General features: G+C 43.2%; 1 protein-coding gene across 1 annotated transcript in view; it reads right to left on the bottom strand.

Annotated features, from left to right (window-relative positions):
- The window catches only part of LOC128687468 (sodium-coupled monocarboxylate transporter 1-like), a 79,042-nt gene that overhangs the window by 49,823 nt on the left and 6,154 nt on the right, over window positions 1–23,065 (bottom strand). Inside the window, exons 3-5 of the mRNA XM_070084024.1 lie at window positions 22,900–23,033; window positions 22,435–22,623; window positions 5,016–5,170 (exon numbers count right to left, since the gene is read on the bottom strand). Coding sequence (XP_069940125.1) covers window positions 5,016–5,170; window positions 22,435–22,623; window positions 22,900–23,033 — 478 coding nt within the window. The remainder of the gene's footprint in view (window positions 1–5,015; window positions 5,171–22,434; window positions 22,624–22,899; window positions 23,034–23,065) is intronic.

Raw genomic sequence — 23,065 nt, 5'->3', positions numbered from 1 at the left:
TCTTTGTCTCCACAGACTCCTCAATGCACCACTCACGTTTTCCCCTCATCAATTCTATGATTCACCTCATCTTTCATAGACCCATCTGCTGACACGTCCACTCCCAAATATCTGAATAAATTCACCTCCTTCATACTCTCCCTCCAGTCTGATATCCAATTTTTTGTTACCTATTTCTTGTTATCTTCATCACCTTACTCTTTCCTATATTCACTTTTAATTTCTTTCTTTTGGATACCCTACCAGACTCGTCCACCAACGTCTGCAACCTCTCTTCAGAATCTACCACAAATACAGTGTCATCAACAAAGAGCAACTGTAACAACTCCCACTTTATGTTAGAGTCTTTATCTTTTAACGCCACGTTTCTTGCCAACACCCGAGCACTCACCTCTATTACAACCCCCATCTATAAATATACTGAACAACCATGGTGACATCACACATCGCATTACCTTTGTAACTAGTTCAGCTATCATAACTCTGGGGTCCAGTCCCTGGACCCATTATGTACCTCTGTAATCTTTTGACTACCGCCCACAGGATGGGTATGGGGTGCATAATAAACATATTAGCCTAACTAACCTGGATAAAGCCTACCTTTACTGGGAAATAATCTCCCTCTCTCCTACATACTCTAACCTGAGCCACACTATCTTCATAAAAACTCTTCACTGCTTTCAGTAACCTGCCTACTATTCTATACATTTGCAACATCTGCCACACTGCCTCCCTATCCACTCTATCATACGCCTTTTCCAAATACATAAATGCCACAATAGCCTCTTTATCCTTATCTAAATACTATTCACCTATATGTTTCACTGTAAAAACTTGGTCTACACACTTCCTACCCTTTTTGAAGCCTTGTTCATCTGCTATCCTGCTCTCCGTCTTACTCTTAATTCTTTTAGTAATAATTCTACCATACACTTTACTAGAAGCCTTGTTCATCTGCTATCCTGCTCTATGACCGCGGGTTCAATCCCGGCCGGGGGTATGGTTTATTTGCAATCTCTTAAGTCATGTTGAGTCTTACTCTTAATTCTTTTAGTAATAATTCTACCATACACTTTACTAGGTATACTCAACAGGCTTACTCCCCTATAATTTTTACTCTTTGTCCTTTTTGCCTTTATACACATTAGATATGCATGCTCTTTGCCAATCCCTAGGAACCTTACTCTCTTCCATACATTTATTAAAAAAAACTAACCATTCCAAAACTATATCCCCCCTGATTTTAACATTTCTGTCTTTATCCTATCAATCCCAGCCTCTTTACCCCCCTTCATTCTACCCACTTCCTCATGCACTTCCCCCACACTCACAACTGGCTCTTCCTAACTCTTACAAGATGTTATTCCTCCCTGCCCAATGCACGAAATCACAGCTTCCCTATCCTCATCAACATTTAACTGTTCCTCAAAATATTCCCTCCATCTTCTCGATACCTCCAACTCTCCATCTAACAACTCCCCTCTCCTATCTCTGTCAAATCGACTCATTCCCTAGGCTTTCTCAACTTATTAATCTCACTCCAAAACTTTTTCTTATTTTCAACAAAATTTGTTGACAGCATTTCATCCACTCTCATTTGTTCCCTTTTTTACATTCCTTCACCATTCTCTTAACCTCTCTTTTTCTCTCCATATATTCCTCCCTCTTTGTATCACTTCTACTTTGTAAAAACCTCTCATATGCTAACTTTTTGTCCTCTTTTACTACTCTCTTTACCTCATTCCACCAATCACTTTTTCCCTCTCGCACCCACCTTCCTGTAACCACAAACTTCTGCTGAACACTCTAACACTACATTCTTAAATCTATCCCATACATCTTCAACCTCATTGCCTATAGTGTCATTAGCCCATCTTTCTTCCAATAGTTGTTTAATACGGGCAGGACTGAGTTTACTCGGTCCTGAGAGCTTGGTTTTTGTGCATGTCCTCCTACTCCCCCAGCACATCTGGGTTCCCATTCTCTATTTCTGACCAATCACAAGCCTTCCCTGAGTCGCTCCAGCTAAAGGCGATGGCGTCTCCTTGCTTCCCATTGGTCGAGAGAGCAAAATGTAAACACTTCTAGCTTGGCGTCGCCCAGACTCGTGTTTTTCATCGAGTGCTCCTCATATACTCTTGCATTTCACCCTCTACAATGTCGGTAAGTACTGATTTGTGTGTCTAGTGCGTAAATGAATAGTTTAGCTATATTTTGATATATATATATATATATATATATATATATATATATATATATATATATATATATATATATATATATATATATATATAAACGTTGTGAAGCATAATAAGAGTGCACCATGCAAATGAAAAAAGTGCAACAAAAGAGGACCGAGTACACTCGGACCTGCCCGTTTAGGTGATGTTGTCAAGTTTCGGTATATAAATATTTCCATAAAATTTGGTAGTGTATATATGAATTCAATAATGATCTGAGTGTGTACAGATCGTTTTTATTGTCCTTCCAGATCAATCAGAAATTGTTCTATGGTGAATCCAAGGATAAGTCAAAATTTGTCTGTGTTTGGGACGAAAATGACTCAGATCAAGACCCAGATGACCTGGAATTGATGGACAGTGGTGATGAATACTTGCCACCAGATGCAGAGGTGTCAACAGATGAGGAGGAAGCTATGCCACAATCCAAAAAGCAGAAATTGAACAAGAAGATACTTGCTTACATGCAAGTATTGCAGCAAAAAGAATAATCATGTCACATCCTCATTTTCCTGTGCCACATGCAAAGTAAATCTATGCATCAAGAAGGATAGAAATTGTTTCATAAAGTTTCATTGCAGAAATTAGTGATGTAAAATGATTGTTCTTTCTCAGAGAACTCAGGAATATTTAATTTGTAAGTTGTATCCCATTGCAATGTGTCATTGTTGATAAGTAGTTCCTATTTCTATTTTTTTAATGCTTACAAATTGTTCAGAAACAAGTTCCATTTATGTTTTTATATTGTCTACTTGTATAATAAATTTAAAAAATATATTTTTTTTTAACAATTGCAACCTTGCAACATTTTAAATTGTTACACGCTTAACGGGCAGGACCGAGTTTACTCGGACTTCGCATATCTGCAATTGCTTGACACCTAGCTTTTGCAACTCCATTTAGATGGCCTCAGTGACCTTACATTGAGCGGCTCTATCTATCAAATTCGCATTTTGGTCTGCCTTGTCTCCTGAAGGGTTAAATCTTACCCTGCTTCCTCCTTTAGTTTACAGACCTTCACCTCTTTCTTACTTGCTGCTTCCATTTTCCCTGTATCCCACCTACCTTATACTTTCACTGCAGCTACAACTAAAAAGTGATCTGATATATCTGTGGCCCCTTTATAAACATACACATCCTGAAATCAGCCCAACAGTCTTTTATCTACCAATACATAATCCAACAAACTACTGTCATTACGCCTTATATTATGTCTTGTATATTTATTTATCCTTTTTTTTTTTTCTTAAAATATATATTACCTATAACCAAACCCCTTTCTATACAAAGTTCAATCAAAGGCTCCCCATTATCACTTACACATGACACCCCAAACTTTCCTACCACACCCACTCTAAACTTATCTCCTACTTTAGCATATAGGTCCCCTACCACAATTACTCTCTCACTTCGTTCAAAAGTTCCAACAAATTCGCTTAATATCTTCCAAAATCTCTGTCTTTCCTCTGCACTCCTCTCTTCTCCAGGTTCATGCACAATTATGACCCACTTTTTGCACCCGACCCTTATTTTAGTCCACATAATCCTTGAATTTATACATTTATATTCTTTCTCCTTCCATAACTGATCCTTCAACATTATTGCTACCCCTTGTGCAAGACAGGTATACAATACCGACAAGATGAAAGTTAAGACACTTGTGCAACATCTGGTTATCTTTATTGTAGACGTTTCGCCATCCAGTGACTTTATCAATACAGATTCTTGGACATAATAAGAAATCAGAAGAACTATATACAAAAGATGAGGTAATCAGTCCCTCAGCCTTGGAGGTGGTGTTTAGAGCACCGTGGTTGTAGAGAATCTATATTGATAAAGCCACTGGATGGCGAAACGTCTACAATAAAGATAACCAGATGTTGCACAAGTGTCTTAACTTTCATTGCTACCCCTTCCTTAGCTCTAACTCTCAGATACTCCTGACTTAATCCCATTTATTTCTCTCCACTGAAACTCCCCTACCCCCTTCAGCTTTGTTTCGCTTAGAGCTAGGACATCCAACTTCTTTTCATTCATAACATTGACAGTCATCTCTTATTACCTGCACTACATCCACACACATTCAGACATTCCAGTTTTATAAAGTTTTTCTTCTCTTTTTTAGAAGTTTATACAGGAGAAGGGGTTACTAGCCCATTGATCACAGCAGTTTAGTCGCCTCCTACGATACGCATGGCTTACTGGGAAAAGATTCTTTTCACTCCCCCATGGAGGTAAGAAGAAAATAAAGGAGAATAAGAACTATTAAGGAAAAAAAGAAAAAACAAATACGTTGTGTGTGTATATATATATATGCGTGTGCATGCCTGTGTAGTGTGACCTTAGTACCTCCCTGGGTGGTTGCTGTCTACCAACAATGTAACTATTATATAGAATTGTGTAGCAACACATTGCTGGTGTTCCCACAGTGTAACTATCATAGAACTATGTAGCAGTACATTGTTGGTGTTCCAACAATGTAATTATTATACAATTGTGTAGCAGCACATTGCTGGTGTTTCCATAGTGTAACTATCATATAGATTTATTTAGCAGCAATACTTTTCTTCGCACAGTCTAACTATCATGCAGATTTGTGTCGTAGCACACTACTGGAGTTTCCGCAATGTAACTACCATACAGAATAGAGTAGCAGTACACTGTGGGTATTCCCACACTTTAACTGATACACGTATATAGAATCGTCATGTACACTGTGGATGTACTAAGGTTTGATCAAACAGAAAGCTGCTTCAAACACTTAAAACTGCTCACTTGAAAAACTCGATTCGGGATCCTCGAAGTGCTGTGTTCCAGACGATGCTGACACCGCCCAGGTCCACGCAGCAGATGACTACGACCACCAGAACTCCCAGGAACATGAGTGCTGTCTGTAGCACGTCAGTGTACACTACCGCCTTCACACCTCCCTCCAACATGAAATTGCAATTTCATACATTATAATTTACAGATTAAAAGTTGTTATCCTTCCTCAGCTCGTATGTAGATTAAGAGGTGTTATCCTACCACACTTCACAAACTAAGAGCTGTTATCCTACCACAGCTTATCTCCAGCCAAAGCTATTATCCAACCACCGTTCACATATATGTTTAGAGCCGTTATCCTGCCTCTACTTAATTACAAAGATGTTATCCGACCTCTGCTTGCATATAAAGATCTGCTATCCTACCTCAGCTTACATATAAAGAGGTTATCCTACTTCAGCAGCTCATTTCAAAGCCAAACCCTATCAAAGCTTGCTATCCAGCAGGTGTAAAAATAAGGGCCCATGTGTCTCGATTTGACCAGATATTAATCCTGGTCATGGACCGGGCCGCAGGGGGCGTTGACCCCCGGAACACCCTACAGGTATACTCTAAGCTGAAAGCTCTATACCCCTTAAGGAAGGTTCCTTGATGTTGGTGAGGGGCTCTTGATTTAGGGAATTGGATCTGTGCTCCAGTTCCCCGAATTAAGCCTGAATGCCTTCCACATCCCCCCCCCCCAAGCGCTGTATAATCCTCCGGGTTTAGCGCTTCCCCTTGATTATAATAATAATGAAAGCTCTATTGCTGAATTGCGGACAACTTTATAAGTGAAAGGTTCTCTTACTTGATTACATTGTATTCAGTGCCTGGAATGAAGTATGACAAAATAAAAGAACCTCTACTACCCACAATAAGTAATGTTTATTTTTTTTAAATGGAATATGTTTTTATTGGGATGTAGGAAGTGTAGTTTCATGGCCGCGGCATGAGGTACAGGGGGCAAGGAGGTTAAAAAAGATGCAGTGCAGAAACTCATTCACTCTCACGATTAGAAACTCAGAATCTAAGAATCTCATTTGCTCTCAGATGTTCACTCTGACTCACAAACTGTGATGGAGCCTCTCACCATGGAAAATGTTTAGGTGGCAAGCGAGGGGACAGTTGGTGTCCAGGATGCTAGTATTTGATGACTAGGCTTGCAGGCAAGGAATGGACCTGCAGGTGTTTACCTGGAGAGAGTTCCGGGGGTCAACGCCCCCGCGGCCCGGTCTGTGACCAGGCCTCCTGGTGGATCAGAGCCTGATCAACCAGGCTGTTACTGCTGGCTGCACGCAAACCAACGTACGAGCCACAGCCCAGCTAGTCAGGAACCGACTTTAAGTGCTTGTCCAGTGCCAGCTTGAAGACTGCCAGGGGTCTGTTGGTAATCCCCCTTATGTATGCTGGGAGGCAGTTGAACAGTCTCGGGCCCCTGACACTTATTGTATGGTCTCTTAACGTGCTAGTGACACCCCTGCTTTTCATTACCTGGAGAGTTTACCTGGAGAGAGTTCCGGGGGTCAACGCCCCCGCGGCCCGGTCTGAGACCAGGCCTCCTGGTGGATCAGAGCCTGATCAACCAGGCTGTTGCTGCTGGCTGCACGCAAACCAACATACGAGCCACAGCCCGGCTGATCCGGAACTGACTTTAGGTGCTTGTCCAGTGCCAGCTTGAAGACTGCCAGGGGTCTGTTGGTAATCCCCCTTATGTGTGCTGGGAGGCAGTTGAACAGTCTCGGGCCCCTGACACTTATTGTATGGTCTCTTAACGTGCTAGTGACACCCCTGCTTTTCATTGGGGGGATGGTGCATCGTCTGCCAAGTCTTTTGCTTTCGTAGTGGGTGATTTTCGTGTGCAAGTTCGGTACTAGTCCCTCTAGGATTTTCCAGGTGTATATAATCATGTATCTCTCCCTCCTGCGTTCCAGGGAATACAGGTTTAGGAACCTCAAGCGCTCCCAATAATTGAGGTGTTTTATCTCCGTTATGCGCGCCGTGAAAGTTCTCTGTACATTTTCTAGGTCGGCAATTTCACCTGCCTTGAAAGGTGCTGTTAGTGTGCAGCAATATTCCAGCCTAGATAGAACAAGTGACCTGAAGAGTGTCATCATGGGCTTGGCCTCCCTAGTTTTGAAGGTTCTCATTATCCATCCTGTCATTTTTCTAGCAGATGCGATTGATACAATGTTATGGTCCTTGGCATGGGAAATCTGGAAAAACAGATGGGACGTGCAACTATGACCACCCTAGGAAATGCCATGCCCATATGACAACAGGAAAATGCAAACTCCCTTCCTGTAAGCTTTTTCACCCTGAACTGTGTACCTCTTCAGTACAGGAAAGACTGTGCTATAACTTAAATTGCCAGGCATACCATCTAAAGGGGACAAAAAGATACAAAACATCCAGGCCATGGGAAAACCTGGGTAGCCACAGCCACTCAAGAGGGAGAGGTTTTTTAGTGCCAGGAAGGAAAAAAAACTGGCAGGAAATGGCAGAAATCGTACACCAAATCCAGTCATTCCTGGAGTGGAACCACAGTCGATGGCCTCCACTCCAAACCAACAGATACAGATACTAATGCCGGAAAAAAAATCCCCCCCCAGTACCAACAATACCACCAGTCCGATAACATTCTTCTTTGCAAATATACAGGGTCTAAAGCCAGCAACAAACAACAAAATACCTTTCATCCATGGACTGCTTGCAGAGGCAAAGGCAATGTTCGCGGCTTTCACTGAGACCCACATAAAGGATCACTTGGACAACGAAATATGGATCCCAGGTTACAACCTATACAGATGTGACAGAGTGAACAGGCAAAAGGGGGGGGTTGGCCTGTACATTGCAGAGTCACTTGTTTGCACAGAACTGCTAAATGCCTCAAATGATGTAGTGGAAGTTTTAGCAGTAAAGGTCGAGAACCAAAACCTAGTCATTGTGATAGTCTACAAGCCTCCGGATGCAACATCCCAGCAATTCCAGGAACAGCTGTTAAAAATTGACCACTGTCTGGAAAACCTTCCAGCTCCTGCACCCAACATCTTGCTCCTGGGGGATTTCAACTTAAGGCACCTAAAATGGAGGAATATAGCAAATAATATTGTTGCAGTAATAACACCAGGAGGCAGCTCTGATGAAAACTCACACTCACGCGAGCTTTTAAATCTCTGCACAAAATTCAATTTAAACCAGCAAATAATAGAGCCTACTAGACTGGAGAATACACTAGACCTCATCTTCACTAACAATGATGATCTGATAAGAAATATCACCATATCAAAAACAATATACTCAGATCACAACATAATTGAGGTTCAGTCATGTATGCGCGGAGCCCCAGACCGACATAAGGAGATTAGTCACGAGGGAGCATTCACCAAATTCAACTTCAATAACAAAAACATAAAGTGGGACCAAGTAAACCAAGTCCTAACCGATATAAGCTGGGAAGATATACTAAGCAACACAGACCCCAACTTATGCCTAGAACAGATTAACTCGGTAGCACTCGATGTATGCACAAGGCTTATTCCTCTAAGAAAAAGGAGGAGTAGATGTAAAACAGAAAGAGACAGGCGCTCCCTTTACAGGCGACGGAAAAGAATAACAGAGCGGCTAAAAGAGGTCAATATATCTGAAATGCGTAGGGAGACACCGGTCAGAGAAATAGCAAGCATCGAACTTAAGCTAAAAGAATCCTTTAGGAGTCAGGAATCGCGGGAAGAACTAAAAGCCATAAATGAAATCGAAAGAAACCCAAAGTATTTCTTCTCCTATGCCAAATCAAAATCGAGAACAACGTCCAGTATTGGGCCCCTACTTAAACAAGATGGGTCCTACACAGATGACAACAAGGAAATGAGTGAGCTACTCAAGTCCCAATATGACTCAGTTTTTAGCAAGCCGCTAACCAGACTGAGAGTCGAAGATCTTCCTGGCCTGCTAGTGTACTCGCATATAATCTAGTGATACCAGTGAATAGCAGAATACAGTGTTGTAGTAGCAACTAACCAGTATTATAATGGTACTTAGTGGAGTGGAGTGACTTTCATTAGTTTCTTTTTCTTGAAATACGAGACGTTACTGTGAATTTCATATAACCTGTAGTTACCAGCGGTCGCAATATACACAACGAGAAGCAATTATTACTACAGAAAAAGCGTCCTTCCTCCAAAATTTGCACCAGTCAACTATAGTGATAATATAGCATTTATTGTGGTGGAGACGGAAAAAAAAAAAATAGAGAAGCTAGATACAGCGATTGATAAACAAAGGTGGAGGCTCGACCGTTCGTCATTGTAGGAGTGCCAGCAGTCACCGGCTCTTCAACACGCAAGTTATACTTTTGTATCAATCAAATCACATATTACTCGGGTAGATAATTTCCAGTAGATCCTTCATGTGTTAGCTCAAATCACCGACCAGTATGGTTTAAATAAGTGACCCACTGATCAGATCAGATAGACTGGTCCGAACCCTTGACTGGTCCGAACCCTTGACTGGTCCGAACCCTGGACTGGTTTCAAACGGTTTCATTGTGCACCACCTAGCAGGTTATTAATAGAATATTCAAGAGGTTGCTAGTAGAATTGCAGTAAATCAACCATTCAAATCATTATGAAGCTGTGTGAAGTCTGTGGTCAGTCAAACAAACGGGCTTCCACATGCATAAATTGTCATTTCTGTGGAAATTGGTGTCACGCCCCTTGTGCAGATATCCAAGAACTAGCTACAAGCAGTATTAAAACAGGGAAGTGTTTTTGGGTATGCCCAAATGAGATAAATCTGTGGACTAAAATCACAAGGGTATTAAAAGAGGTCAACATCAAAGCTGCTTTCATAGAAAACCTGGAAGCTTTCTACAACAGATGGGAACATAAAAAGTCCGGGCTGAATGGTACTGCCCTTGATACTGGCCATGTAGTCAGAAACTGTAAGGCTGGAGATGATGACCTGGTAGTCAGTAAATGGGGGGCTGATAGTGCTGTCCTGGGAGACAGTAATGAGGAAGCTGGAGGTGCTGTCCTGGGAGACAGTAATGGTGAAGCTGGAGGTGCTGTCCTGGGAGACAGTAATGGTGAAGCTGGAGATGCTGTCCTGGGAGACAGTAATGGGGAAGCTGGAGATGCTGTCCTGGGAGACAGTAATGGTGAAGCTGGAGATTTTGTCCAGGTAGTCGGGAATTATACGCAGGAAGGAATACATATGAATGACCTCATAGGGGACAGGAGCCATAGTAGGGAAACAAGTGTAGTCAAAGATAAGATAAAACCAATATTGCAAACTAGAAATACCGCAGGAAATAGCAAACAAGAGGACTCCACTAGCAATAGTGAGGATATATTACCAAAAACAAATGGTGGGAGCTCCATTGTTGGTGCTAGGGAGGATAGAAGTAAGACAGGGAAACATGCACCAACAGGGAATACAGTCACAGAAACCCAAGGCAAACGGAAACCAAGCCTGTGCACATACTATGCACTCGGTATCTGCTGGCATGGTAAATCTGGAAAAACAGATGGGACGTGCAACTATGACCACCCTAGGAAATGCCATGCCCATATGACAACAGGAAAATGCAAACTCCCTTCCTGTAAGCTTTTTCACCCTGAACTGTGTACCTCTTCAGTACAGGAAAGACTGTGCTATAACTTAAATTGCCAGGCATACCATCTAAAGGGGACAAAAAGATACAAAACATCCAGGCCATGGGAAAACCTGGGTAGCCACAGCCACTCAAGAGGGAGAGGTTTTTTAGTGCCAGGAAGGAAAAAAAACTGGCAGGAAATGGCAGAAATCGTACACCAAATCCAGTCATTCCTGGAGTGGAACCACAGTCGATGGCCTCCACTCCAAACCAACAGATACAGATACTAATGCCGGAAAAAAAATCCCCCCCCCAGTACCAACAATACCACCAGTCCGATAACATTCTTCTTTGCAAATATACAGGGTCTAAAGCCAGCAACAAACAACAAAATACCTTTCATCCGTGGACTGCTTGCAGAGGCAAAGGCAATGTTCACGGCTTTCACTGAGACCCACATAAAGGATCACTTGGACAACGAAATATGGATCCCAGGTTACAACCTATACAGATGTGACAGAGTGAACAGGCAAAAGGGGGGGGGGTTGGCCTGTACATTGCAGAGTCACTTGTTTGCACAGAACTGCTAAATGCCTCAAATGATGTAGTGGAAGTTTTAGCAGTAAAGGTCGAGAACCAAAACCTAGTCATTGTGATAGTCTACAAGCCTCCGGATGCAACATCCCAGCAATTCCAGGAACAGCTGTTAAAAATTGACCACTGTCTGGAAAACCTTCCAGCTCCTGCACCCAACATCTTGCTCCTGGGGGATTTCAACTTAAGGCACCTAAAATGGAGGAATATAGCAAATAATATTGTTGCAGTAATAACACCAGGAGGCAGCTCTGATGAAAACTCACACTCACGCGAGCTTTTAAATCTCTGCACAAAATTCAATTTAAACCAGCAAATAATAGAGCCTACTAGACTGGAGAATACACTAGACCTCATCTTCACTAACAATGATGATCTGATAAGAAATATCACCATATCAAAAACAATATACTCAGATCACAACATAATTGAGGTTCAGTCATGTATGCGCGGAGCCCCAGACCGACATAAGGAGATTAGTCACGAGGGAGCATTCACCAAATTCAACTTCAATAACAAAAACATAAAGTGGGACCAAGTAAACCAAGTCCTAACCGATATAAGCTGGGAAGATATACTAAGCAACACAGACCCCAACTTATGCCTAGAACAGATTAACTCGGTAGCACTCGATGTATGCACAAGGCTTATTCCTCTAAGAAAAAGGAGGAGTAGATGTAAAACAGAAAGAGACAGGCGCTCCCTTTACAGGCGACGGAAAAGAATAACAGAGCGGCTAAAAGAGGTCAATATATCTGAAATGCGTAGGGAGACACCGGTCAGAGAAATAGCAAGCATCGAACTTAAGCTAAAAGAATCCTTTAGGAGTCAGGAATCGCGGGAAGAACTAAAAGCCATAAATGAAATCGAAAGAAACCCAAAGTATTTCTTCTCCTATGCCAAATCAAAATCGAGAACAACGTCCAGTATTGGGCCCCTACTTAAACAAGATGGGTCCTACACAGATGACAACAAGGAAATGAGTGAGCTACTCAAGTCCCAATATGACTCAGTTTTTAGCAAGCCGCTAACCAGACTGAGAGTCGAAGATCTTCCTGGCCTGCTAGTGTACTCGCATATAATCTAGTGATACCAGTGAATAGCAGAATACAGTGTTGTAGTAGCAACTAACCAGTATTATAATGGTACTTAGTGGAGTGGAGTGACTTTCATTAGTTTCTTTTTCTTGAAATACGAGACGTTACTGTGAATTTCATATAACCTGTAGTTACCAGCGGTCGCAATATACACAACGAGAAGCAATTATTACTACAGAAAAAGCGTCCTTCCTCCAAAATTTGCACCAGTCAACTATAGTGATAATATAGCATTTATTGTGGTGGAGACGGAAAAAAAAAAATAGAGAAGCTAGATACAGCGATTGATAAACAAAGGTGGAGGCTCGACCGTTCGTCATTGTAGGAGTGCCAGCAGTCACCGGCTCTTCAACACGCAAGTTATACTTTTGTATCAATCAAATCACATATTACTCGGGTAGATAATTTCCAGTAGATCCTTCATGTGTTAGCTCAAATCACCGACCAGTATGGTTTAAATAAGTGACCCACTGATCAGATCAGATAGACTGGTCCGAACCCTTGACTGGTCCGAACCCTTGACTGGTCCGAACCCTGGACTGGTTTCAAACGGTTTCATTGTGCACCACCTAGCAGGTTATTAATAGAATATTCAAGAGGTTGCTAGTAGAATTGCAGTAAATCAACCATTCAAATCATTATGAAGCTGTGTGTAGTCTGTGGTCAGTCAAACAAACGGGCTTCCACATGCATAAATTGTCATTTCTGTGGAAATTGGTGTCACGCCCCTTGTGCAGATATCCAAGAACTAGCTACAAGCAGTATTAAAACAGGGAAGTGTTTTTGGGTATGCCCAAATGAGATAAATCTGTGGACTAAAATCACAAGGGTATTAAAAGAGGTCAACATCAAAGCTGCTTTCATAGAAAACCTGGAAGCTTTCTACAACAGATGGGAACATAAAAAGTCCGGGCTGAATGGTACTGCCCTTGATACTGGCCATGTAGTCAGAAACTGTAAGGCTGGAGATGATGTCCTGGTAGTCAGTAAATGGGGGGCTGATAGTGCTGTCCTGGGAGACAGTAATGAGGAAGCTGGAGGTGCTGTCCTGGGAGACAGTAATGGTGAAGCTGGAGGTGCTGTCCTGGGAGACAGTAATGGTGAAGCTGGAGATGCTGTCCTGGGAGACAGTAATGGGGAAGCTGGAGATGCTGTCCTGGGAGACAGTAATGGTGAAGCTGGAGATTTTGTCCAGGTAGTCGGGAATTATACGCAGGAAGGAATACATATGAATGACCTCATAGGGGACAGGAGCCATAGTAGGGAAACAAGTGTAGTCAAAGATAAGATAAAACCAATATTGCAAACTAGAAATACCGCAGGAAATAGCAAACAAGAGGACTCCACTAGCAATAGTGAGGATATATTACCAAAAACAAATGGTGGGAGCTCCATTGTTGGTGCTAGGGAGGATAGAAGTAAGACAGGGAAACATGCACCAACAGGGAATACAGTCACAGAAACCCAAGGCAAACGGAAACCAAGCCTGTGCACATACTATGCACTCGGTATCTGCTGGCATGGGAAATCTGGAAAAACAGATGGGACGTGCAACTATGACCACCCTAGGAAATGCCATGCCCATATGACAACAGGAAAATGCAAACTCCCTTCCTGTAAGCTTTTTCACCCTGAACTGTGTACCTCTTCAGTACAGGAAAGACTGTGCTATAACTTAAATTGCCAGGCATACCATCTAAAGGGGACAAAAAGATACAAAACATCCAGGCCATGGGAAAACCTGGGTAGCCACAGCCACTCAAGAGGGAGAGGTTTTTTAGTGCCAGGAAGGAAAAAAAACTGGCAGGAAATGGCAGAAATCGTACACCAAATCCAGTCATTCCTGGAGTGGAACCACAGTCGATGGCCTCCACTCCAAACCAACAGATACAGATACTAATGCCGGAAAAAAAATCCCCCCCCAGTACCAACAATACCACCAGTCCGATAACATTCTTCTTTGCAAATATACAGGGTCTAAAGCCAGCAACAAACAACAAAATACCTTTCATCCGTGGACTGCTTGCAGAGGCAAAGGCAATGTTCGCGGCTTTCACTGAGACCCACATAAAGGATCACTTGGACAACGAAATATGGATCCCAGGTTACAACCTATACAGATGTGACAGAGTGAACAGGCAAAAGGGGGGGGGTTGGCCTGTACATTGCAGAGTCACTTGTTTGCACAGAACTGCTAAATGCCTCAAATGATGTAGTGGAAGTTTTAGCAGTAAAGGTCGAGAACCAAAACCTAGTCATTGTGATAGTCTACAAGCCTCCGGATGCAACATCCCAGCAATTCCAGGAACAGCTGTTAAAAATTGACCACTGTCTGGAAAACCTTCCAGCTCCTGCACCCAACATCTTGCTCCTGGGGGATTTCAACTTAAGGCACCTAAAATGGAGGAATATAGCAAATAATATTGTTGCAGTAATAACACCAGGAGGCAGCTCTGATGAAAACTCACACTCACGCGAGCTTTTAAATCTCTGCACAAAATTCAATTTAAACCAGCAAATAATAGAGCCTACTAGACTGGAGAATACACTAGACCTCATCTTCACTAACAATGATGATCTGATAAGAAATATCACCATATCAAAAACAATATACTCAGATCACAACATAATTGAGGTTCAGTCATGTATGCGCGGAGCCCCAGACCGACATAAGGAGATTAGTCACGAGGGAGCATTCACCAAATTCAACTTCAATAACAAAAACATAAAGTGGGACCAAGTAAACCAAGTCCTAACCGATATAAGCTGGGAAGATATACTAAGCAACACAGACCCCAACTTATGCCTAGAACAGATTAACTCGGTAGCACTCGATGTATGCACAAGGCTTATTCCTCTAAGAAAAAGGAGGAGTAGATGTAAAACAGAAAGAGACAGGCGCTCCCTTTACAGGCGACGGAAAAGAATAACAGAGCGGCTAAAAGAGGTCAATATATCTGAAATGCGTAGGGAGACACTGGTCAGAGAAATAGCAAGCATCGAACTTAAGCTAAAAGAATCCTTTAGGAGTCAGGAATCGCGGGAAGAACTAAAAGCCATAAATGAAATCGAAAGAAACCCAAAGTATTTCTTCTCCTATGCCAAATCAAAATCGAGAACAACGTCCAGTATTGGGCCCCTACTTAAACAAGATGGGTCCTACACAGATGACAACAAGGAAATGAGTGAGCTACTCAAGTCCCAATATGACTCAGTTTTTAGCAAGCCGCTAACCAGACTGAGAGTCGAAGATCAAAATGAATTTTTTATGAGAGAGCCACAAAATTTGATTAACACAAGCCTATCCGATGTTATCCTGACGCCAAATGACTTCGAACAGGCGATAAATGACATGCCCATGCACTCTGCCCCAGGGCCAGACTCATGGAACTCTGTGTTCATCAAGAACTGCAAGAAGCCCCTATCACGAGCCTTTTCCATCCTATGGAGAGGGAGCATGGACACGGGGGTCGTCCCACAGTTACTAAAAACAACAGACATAGCCCCACTCCACAAAGGGGGCAGTAAAGCAACAGCAAAGAACTACAGACCAATAGCACTAACATCCCATATCATAAAAATCTTTGAAAGGGTCCTAAGAAGCAAGATCACCACGCATCTAGAAACCCATCAGTTACACAACCCAGGGCAACATGGGTTTAGAACAGGTCGCTCCTGTCTGTCTCAACTATTGGACCACTACGACAAGGTCCTAAATGCACTAGAAGACAAAAAGAATGCAGATGTAATATATACAGACTTTGCAAAAGCCTTCGACAAGTGTGACCATGGCGTAATAGCGCACAAAATGCGTGCTAAAGGAATAACAGGAAAAGTCGGTCGATGGATCTATAATTTCCTCACTAACAGAACACAGAGAGTAGTCGTCAACAGAGTAAAGTCCGAGGCAGCTACGGTGAAAAGCTCTGTTCCACAAGGCACAGTACTCGCTCCCATCTTGTTCCTCATCCTTATATCCGACATAGACAAGGATGTCAGCCACAGCACCGTGTCTTCCTTTGCAGATGACACCCGAATCTGCATGACAGTGTCTTCCATTGCAGACACTGCAAAGCTCCAGGCAGACATCAACCAAATCTTTCAGTGGGCTGCAGAAAACAATATGAAGTTCAACGATGAGAAATTTCAATTACTCAGATATGGTAAACATGAGGAAATTAAATCTTCATCAGAGTACAAAACAAATTCTGGCCACAAAATAGAGCGAAACACCAACGTCAAAGACCTGGGAGTGATCATGTCGGAGGATCTCACCTTCAAGGACCATAACATTGTATCAATCGCATCTGCTAGAAAAATGACAGGATGGATAATGAGAACCTTCAAAACTAGGGAGGCCAAGCCCATGATGACACTCTTCAGGTCACTTGTTCTATCTAGGCTGGAATATTGGTGCACACTAACAGCACCTTTCAAGGCAGGTGAAATTGCCGACCTAGAAAATGTACAGAGAACTTTCACGGCGCGCATAACGGAGATAAAACACCTCAATTATTGGGAGCGCTTGAGGTTCCTAAACCTGTATTCCCTGGAACGCAGGAGGGAGAGATACATGATTATATACACCTGGAAAATCCTAGAGGGACTAGTACCGAACTTGCACACGAAAATCACCCACTACGAAAGCAAAAGACTTGGCAGACGATGCACCATCCCCCCAATGAAAAGCAGGGGTGTCACTAGCACGTTAAGAGACCATACAATAAGTGTCAGGGGCCCGAGACTGTTCAACTGCCTCCCAGCACACATAAGGGGGATTACCAACAGACCCCTGGCAGTCTTCAAGCTGGCACTGGACAAGCACCTAAAGTCAGTTCCGGATCAGCCGGGCTGTGGCTCGTATGTTGGTTTGCGTGCAGCCAGCAGCAACAGCCTGGTTGATCAGGCTCTGATCCACCAGGAGGCCTGGTCTCAGACCGGGCCGCGGGGGCGTTGACCCCCGGAACTCTCTCCAGGTAAACTCCAGGTAAACACAAGCCTATCCGATGTTATCCTGACGCCAAATGACTTCGAACAGGCGATAAATGACATGCCCATGCACTCTGCCCCAGGGCCAGACTCATGGAACTCTGTGTTCATCAAGAACTGCAAGAAGCCCCTATCACGAGCCTTTTCCATCCTATGGAGAGGGAGCATGGACACGGGGGTCGTCCCACAGTTACTAAAAACAACAGACATAGCCCCACTCCACAAAGGGGGCAGTAAAGCAACAGCAAAGAACTACAGACCAATAGCACTAACATCCCATATCATAAAAATCTTTGAAAGGGTCCTAAGAAGCAAGATCACCACGCATCTAGAAACCCATCAGTTACACAACCCAGGGCAACATGGGTTTAGAACAGGTCGCTCCTGTCTGTCTCAACTATTGGACCACTACGACAAGGTCCTAAATGCACTAGAAGACAAAAAGAATGGAGATGTAATATATACAGACTTTGCAAAAGCCTTCGACAAGTGTGACCATGGCGTAATAGCGCACAAAATGCGTGCTAAAGGAATAACAGGAAAAGTCGGTCGATGGATCTATAATTTCCTCACTAACAGAACACAGAGAGTAGTCGTCAACAGAGTAAAGTCCGAGGCAGCTACGGTGAAAAGCTCTGTTCCACAAGGCACAGTACTCGCTCCCATCTTGTTCCTCATCCTTATATCCGACATAGACAAGGATGTCAGCCACAGCACCGTGTCTTCCTTTGCAGATGACACCCGAATCTGCATGACAGTGTCTTCCATTGCAGACACTGCAAAGCTCCAGGCAGACATCAACCAAATCTTTCAGTGGGCTGCAGAAAACAATATGAAGTTCAACGATGAGAAATTTCAATTACTCAGATATGGTAAACATGAGGAAATTAAATCTTCATCAGAGTACAAAACAAATTCTGGCCACAAAATAGAGCGAAACACCAACGTCAAAGACCTGGGAGTGATCATGTCGGAGGATCTCACCTTCAAGGACCATAACATTGTATCAATCGCATCTGCTAGAAAAATGACAGGATGGATAATGAGAACCTTCAAAACTAGGGAGGCCAAGCCCATGATGACACTCTTCAGGTCACTTGTTCTATCTAGGCTGGAATATTGCTGCACACTAACAGCACCTTTCAAGGCAGGTGAAATTGCCGACCTAGAAAATGTACAGAGAACTTTCACGGCGCGCATAACGGAGATAAAACACCTCAATTATTGGGAGCGCTTGAGGTTCCTAAACCTGTATTCCCTGGAACGCAGGAGGGAGAGATACATGATTATATACACCTGGAAAATCCTAGAGGGACTAGTACCGAACTTGCACACGAAAATCACCCACTACGAAAGCAAAAGACTTGGCAGACGATGCACCATCCCCCCAATGAAAAGCAGGGGTGTCACTAGCACGTTAAGAGACCATACAATAAGTGTCAGGGGTCCGAGACTGTTCAACTGCCTCCCAGCACACATAAGGGGGATTACCAACAGACCCCTGGCAGTCTTCAAGCTGGCACTGGACAAGCACCTAAAGTCAGTTCCGGATCAGCCGGGCTGTGGCTCGTATGTTGGTTTGCGTGCAGCCAGCAGCAACAGCCTGGTTGATCAGGCTCTGATCCACCAGGAGGCCTGGTCTCAGACCGGGCCGCGGGGGCGTTGACCCCCGGAACTCTCTCCAGGTAAACTCCAGGAAGGTGAGATCCTCCGACATGATCACTCCCAGGTCTTTGACGTTGGTGTTTCGCTCTATTTTATGGCCAGAATTTGTTTTGTACTCTGATGAAGATTTAATTTCCTCATGTTTACCATATCTGAGTAATTGAAATTTCTCATCGTTGAACTTCATATTGTTTTCTGCAGCCCACTGAAAGATTTGGTTGATGTCTGCCTGGAGCTTTGCAGTGTCTGCAATGGAAGACACTGTCATGCAGATTCGGGTGTCATCTGCAAAGGAAGACACGGTGCTGTGGCTGTGGGGGGATGTTGCATCGTCTGCCAAGTCTTTTGCTTTCGTAGTGAGTGATTTTCGTGTGCAAGTTCGGTACTAGTCCCTCTAGGATTTTCCAGGTGTATATAATCATGTATGACAAATTCACAAATACGACAAAGATTCTGCTCTTGACTCTCGCCCAGGCAGGTCATAGCAGCTCTCCTTGCTTACTCTGTCTCCCTACGATCCCCGTTGGGGAGGGGAACCTTTACCAGCGTTGTCATTGCCTTGACTTACACGATGAGCTACGCAAATCGTGTAAAGATCAAACCAAGAAATGGTACCGTTGATGATTCAACGAAGATTGCTCTTGCAACTGTTGTTCAGGGAGCACTGGAAGTAAAATTCAACACCATATTGTCACTGAAAGAAGCATTCATTGTTGTGTGTCACGATGATGCTGAAGCAGAGAAGCTACTCACTACAGAAGCCATCACTACTCTTATTACTCAAGGGTTTACTGTTACGTCATCTCCTGCCCTCAGGGCAAGGAAATCAGTATTCCTAAAAAAACTGGACAAGATTCTGACGTCTCAAACACCTGCTGAACTCAAGTCATCCATCGAGACGCAAAATACTTGGGCTACTGTTGACAGTATTACAAAAATCCCAAATGCAACGTCCATGATCAAGGTCACCTTCACCGACGTGAACATGGCTGCCACTGCACTTAACGAAGGTCTTGCTGTCTACTACTACTACATCAGCCCTACCTACATTGAAGCAGAGAGATATCACTACATCCAACATTGCTGGAACTGTTATTCATACCATCACACCACCAAAGCATGTCCAGTAAAAGACAAGAAGTTCTGCACTACATGTGGTAGTGAGGGACACGCCTTCAGTTCCTGCACCGCTGCTGCTCCAACACAACCAGCGTGCTTAAACTGCAAGAGTAATGATCACCATACACTGGCAGCAAAATGTCCTACAAGAAAGGATATTATGAAGAAAACACAAGATGCAGCAAAGAAAAAACCTACTAGCAACACTCCAACGTATGCAGCAATTGCAAAAATACAAGCAGACACTACAAAATTACTTCAAGCATCTACTCAGCCCGCCTCCACCACCACCACTACCATCACTCCTCCAACATGTGACGTAACGAAGATTCACTACTGTCTACTATACGCTCATATGCAAAACATGGCTGTACCTGGATCATTTAACTCTACCATCAACGAGTTATTTGCATTAAATAACATGCCTTCATTTACATTTCCAGCATCTCCACCTTCTGAAGAAATTCTCAAATTCACCAAAAACTTAATCGCCAACTCTTCTGCAGAAGTTCCATCAACACCACCAACTAGTGACGTCAATCCAACAACGACCAATGAGAAGCCTCCACCGCCACCACCTCTCACTGAATCCAACCAATCAGAAGCCTTACCACCAGAAACATCTTCTAATTCGTCTACTGAAGTTGAAAACGAAGCAACACCACCTTCCTCTACTCCACCACCGCCTTCTCTACTTAGCTCACGTCGATTACCTGGAACACCATGGGTTAAACACAAAGGACTCATATTCTACACCACGAGGCTGTACCCTGCAAGCATGACTCGCCTAGAACTCATCCAACATCTCCAAGACAACACTGTATCGTACCAAAGCGAAGAAAGACCATTCCCTACCTACAACCAGATACTCCACCAACTCCAAACCAACGAATACTACTACAGCTCTCCCATAAGTGTGATACAACTCTCTCGAAAACAATTTACCGCACTGATAAACGGTTTAAGACCATAACCAACTCATCCTGCTTGCTGCCTTCTGACACTCCCAGCTCCTACCGCTGCCTTCGCCATCCTCTCCTAGTGAGCCAAGCAATGACATCAGTCAAGCCTCTCTATCTACGTCTCCAGTACTTTTGTACCACATGTCCCAAAGTGGTTGGGTCACTTGCCTTGATTCCTCCTCTTCCCCTCCTCCCCATCCTTTTCCAGTTATTTCTATCCTTCCATATCCTTCTTCCTTCCCATCTTACGACAGCTCTCGTCGTCCTCGATTCGATTCGATTCGATAATCATGTATCTCTCCCGCCTGCGTTCCAGGGAATACAAGTTCAGGAACCTCAAGCGCTCCCAGTAATTGAGGTGTTTTATCTCCGTTATGCGTGCCGTGAAGGTTCTCTGTACATTTTCTAGGTCAGCAATTTCACCTGCCTTGAAAGGTGCTGTTAGTGTGCACCAATATTCCAGCCTAGATAGAACAAGTGACCTGAAGAGTGTCATCATGGGCTTGGCATCCCTAGCTTTGAAGGTTCTCATTATCCATCCTGTCATTTTTCTAGTAGATGCGATTGATACACTGTTATGGTCCTTGAAGGTGAGATCCTCCGACATGATCACTCCCAGGTCTTTGACGTTGGTGTTTCGCTCTATTTTGTGGCCAGAATTTGTTTTGTACTCTGATGAAGATTTAATTTCCTCGTGTTTACCATATCTGAGTAATTGAAATTTCTCATCGTTGAACTTCATATTGTTTTCTGCAGCCCACTGAAAGATTTGGTTGATATCCGCCAGGAGCCTTGCAGTGTCTGCAATGGAAGACACTGTCATGCAGATTCGGGTGTCATCTGCAAAGGAAGACACGGTGCTGTGGCTGACATCCTTGTCTATGTCAGATATGAGGATGAGGAATAATAGTATGACCCTAGTGAGTGTAAAGAAGCTGCAACTTGGTGGGGTATTAAAAGAAAACATTACAAAGGCAGCAAGAGAGACCAATGCTTGGGTGACCCACGTCAATAAGAGAATCCTGGGATATGGTAACGACAGAATCAAGACGCTTAGGCTCAGACGGCTAGGCTGCAAGAGTTGTCTAGGCTCAGACGGCTAGGCTGCAAGAGTTGTCTAGGCTCAGACGGCTAGGCTGCAAGAGTTGTCTAGGCTCAGACGGCTAGGCTGCAAGAGTTGTCTGGGCTCAGACGGCTAGGCTGCAAGAGTTGTCTAGGCTCAGACGGCTAGGCTGCAAGAGTTGTCTAGGCTCAGACGGCTAGGCTGCAAGAGTTGTCTAAGCTCGGGTGACCACAGCTCACAGATTAACTTTTGCGTGCATACCTCCTCAGACACAGGAAATATAAATTTAAAATTGAATTTTACTTACAACAGAGAAGTAGATGGTGCAAACGACGCCCATGATGGCAACGGACGTGGAGGTAGATATGTTGGTGACGGTGGAGAGAGCGAGTGAAGGAGCATACAAACACACACCCATCACTGACACAGTGTTAAGAAGCTGCAACATACTCACTAGCTTCCTCAGTACTCGAGATTCATAGCGCAGCTCTATGTACTGTCAGGTAACACACACACATTACATATATATATATATATATATATATATATATATATATATATATATATATATATATATATATATATATATATATATATATATATATATATATATATATATGAGATGTAAATCTCTCAGTATATATACACAGAAAATTACTTTAAACTCAATAAAATATTAACATTTATGTTAGTAAACACCGCCATTTATAGCCTCTCATAAAAAATATGTAAGTTTTTCATAAAAAGTCTCAACAGCACTCAAGTTCCTTACTTGGTTGAGCGAAACAAGTTTGAGGTTGTAGAAGATCGGGAGTGTGATCTTGTGGATCAAGAGGCAGCCAGGCAGGAAGCCCAAGAGGCAGGTCACTAACTGCGTGCCGAAGAAATACATCTCTGAGGCGTTACCTGTAGAAATTGATGAAGTTGTTTTGAAGGCA

The sequence above is a fragment of the Cherax quadricarinatus genome, chromosome 11, assembly GCF_038502225.1.
Source record: "Cherax quadricarinatus isolate ZL_2023a chromosome 11, ASM3850222v1, whole genome shotgun sequence".
NCBI classification, from domain to species: domain Eukaryota; kingdom Metazoa; phylum Arthropoda; class Malacostraca; order Decapoda; family Parastacidae; genus Cherax; species Cherax quadricarinatus.
The sequence above is the reverse complement of the archived record's forward strand: the minus strand, read 5'-3'. Positions and strand labels throughout refer to the sequence as shown.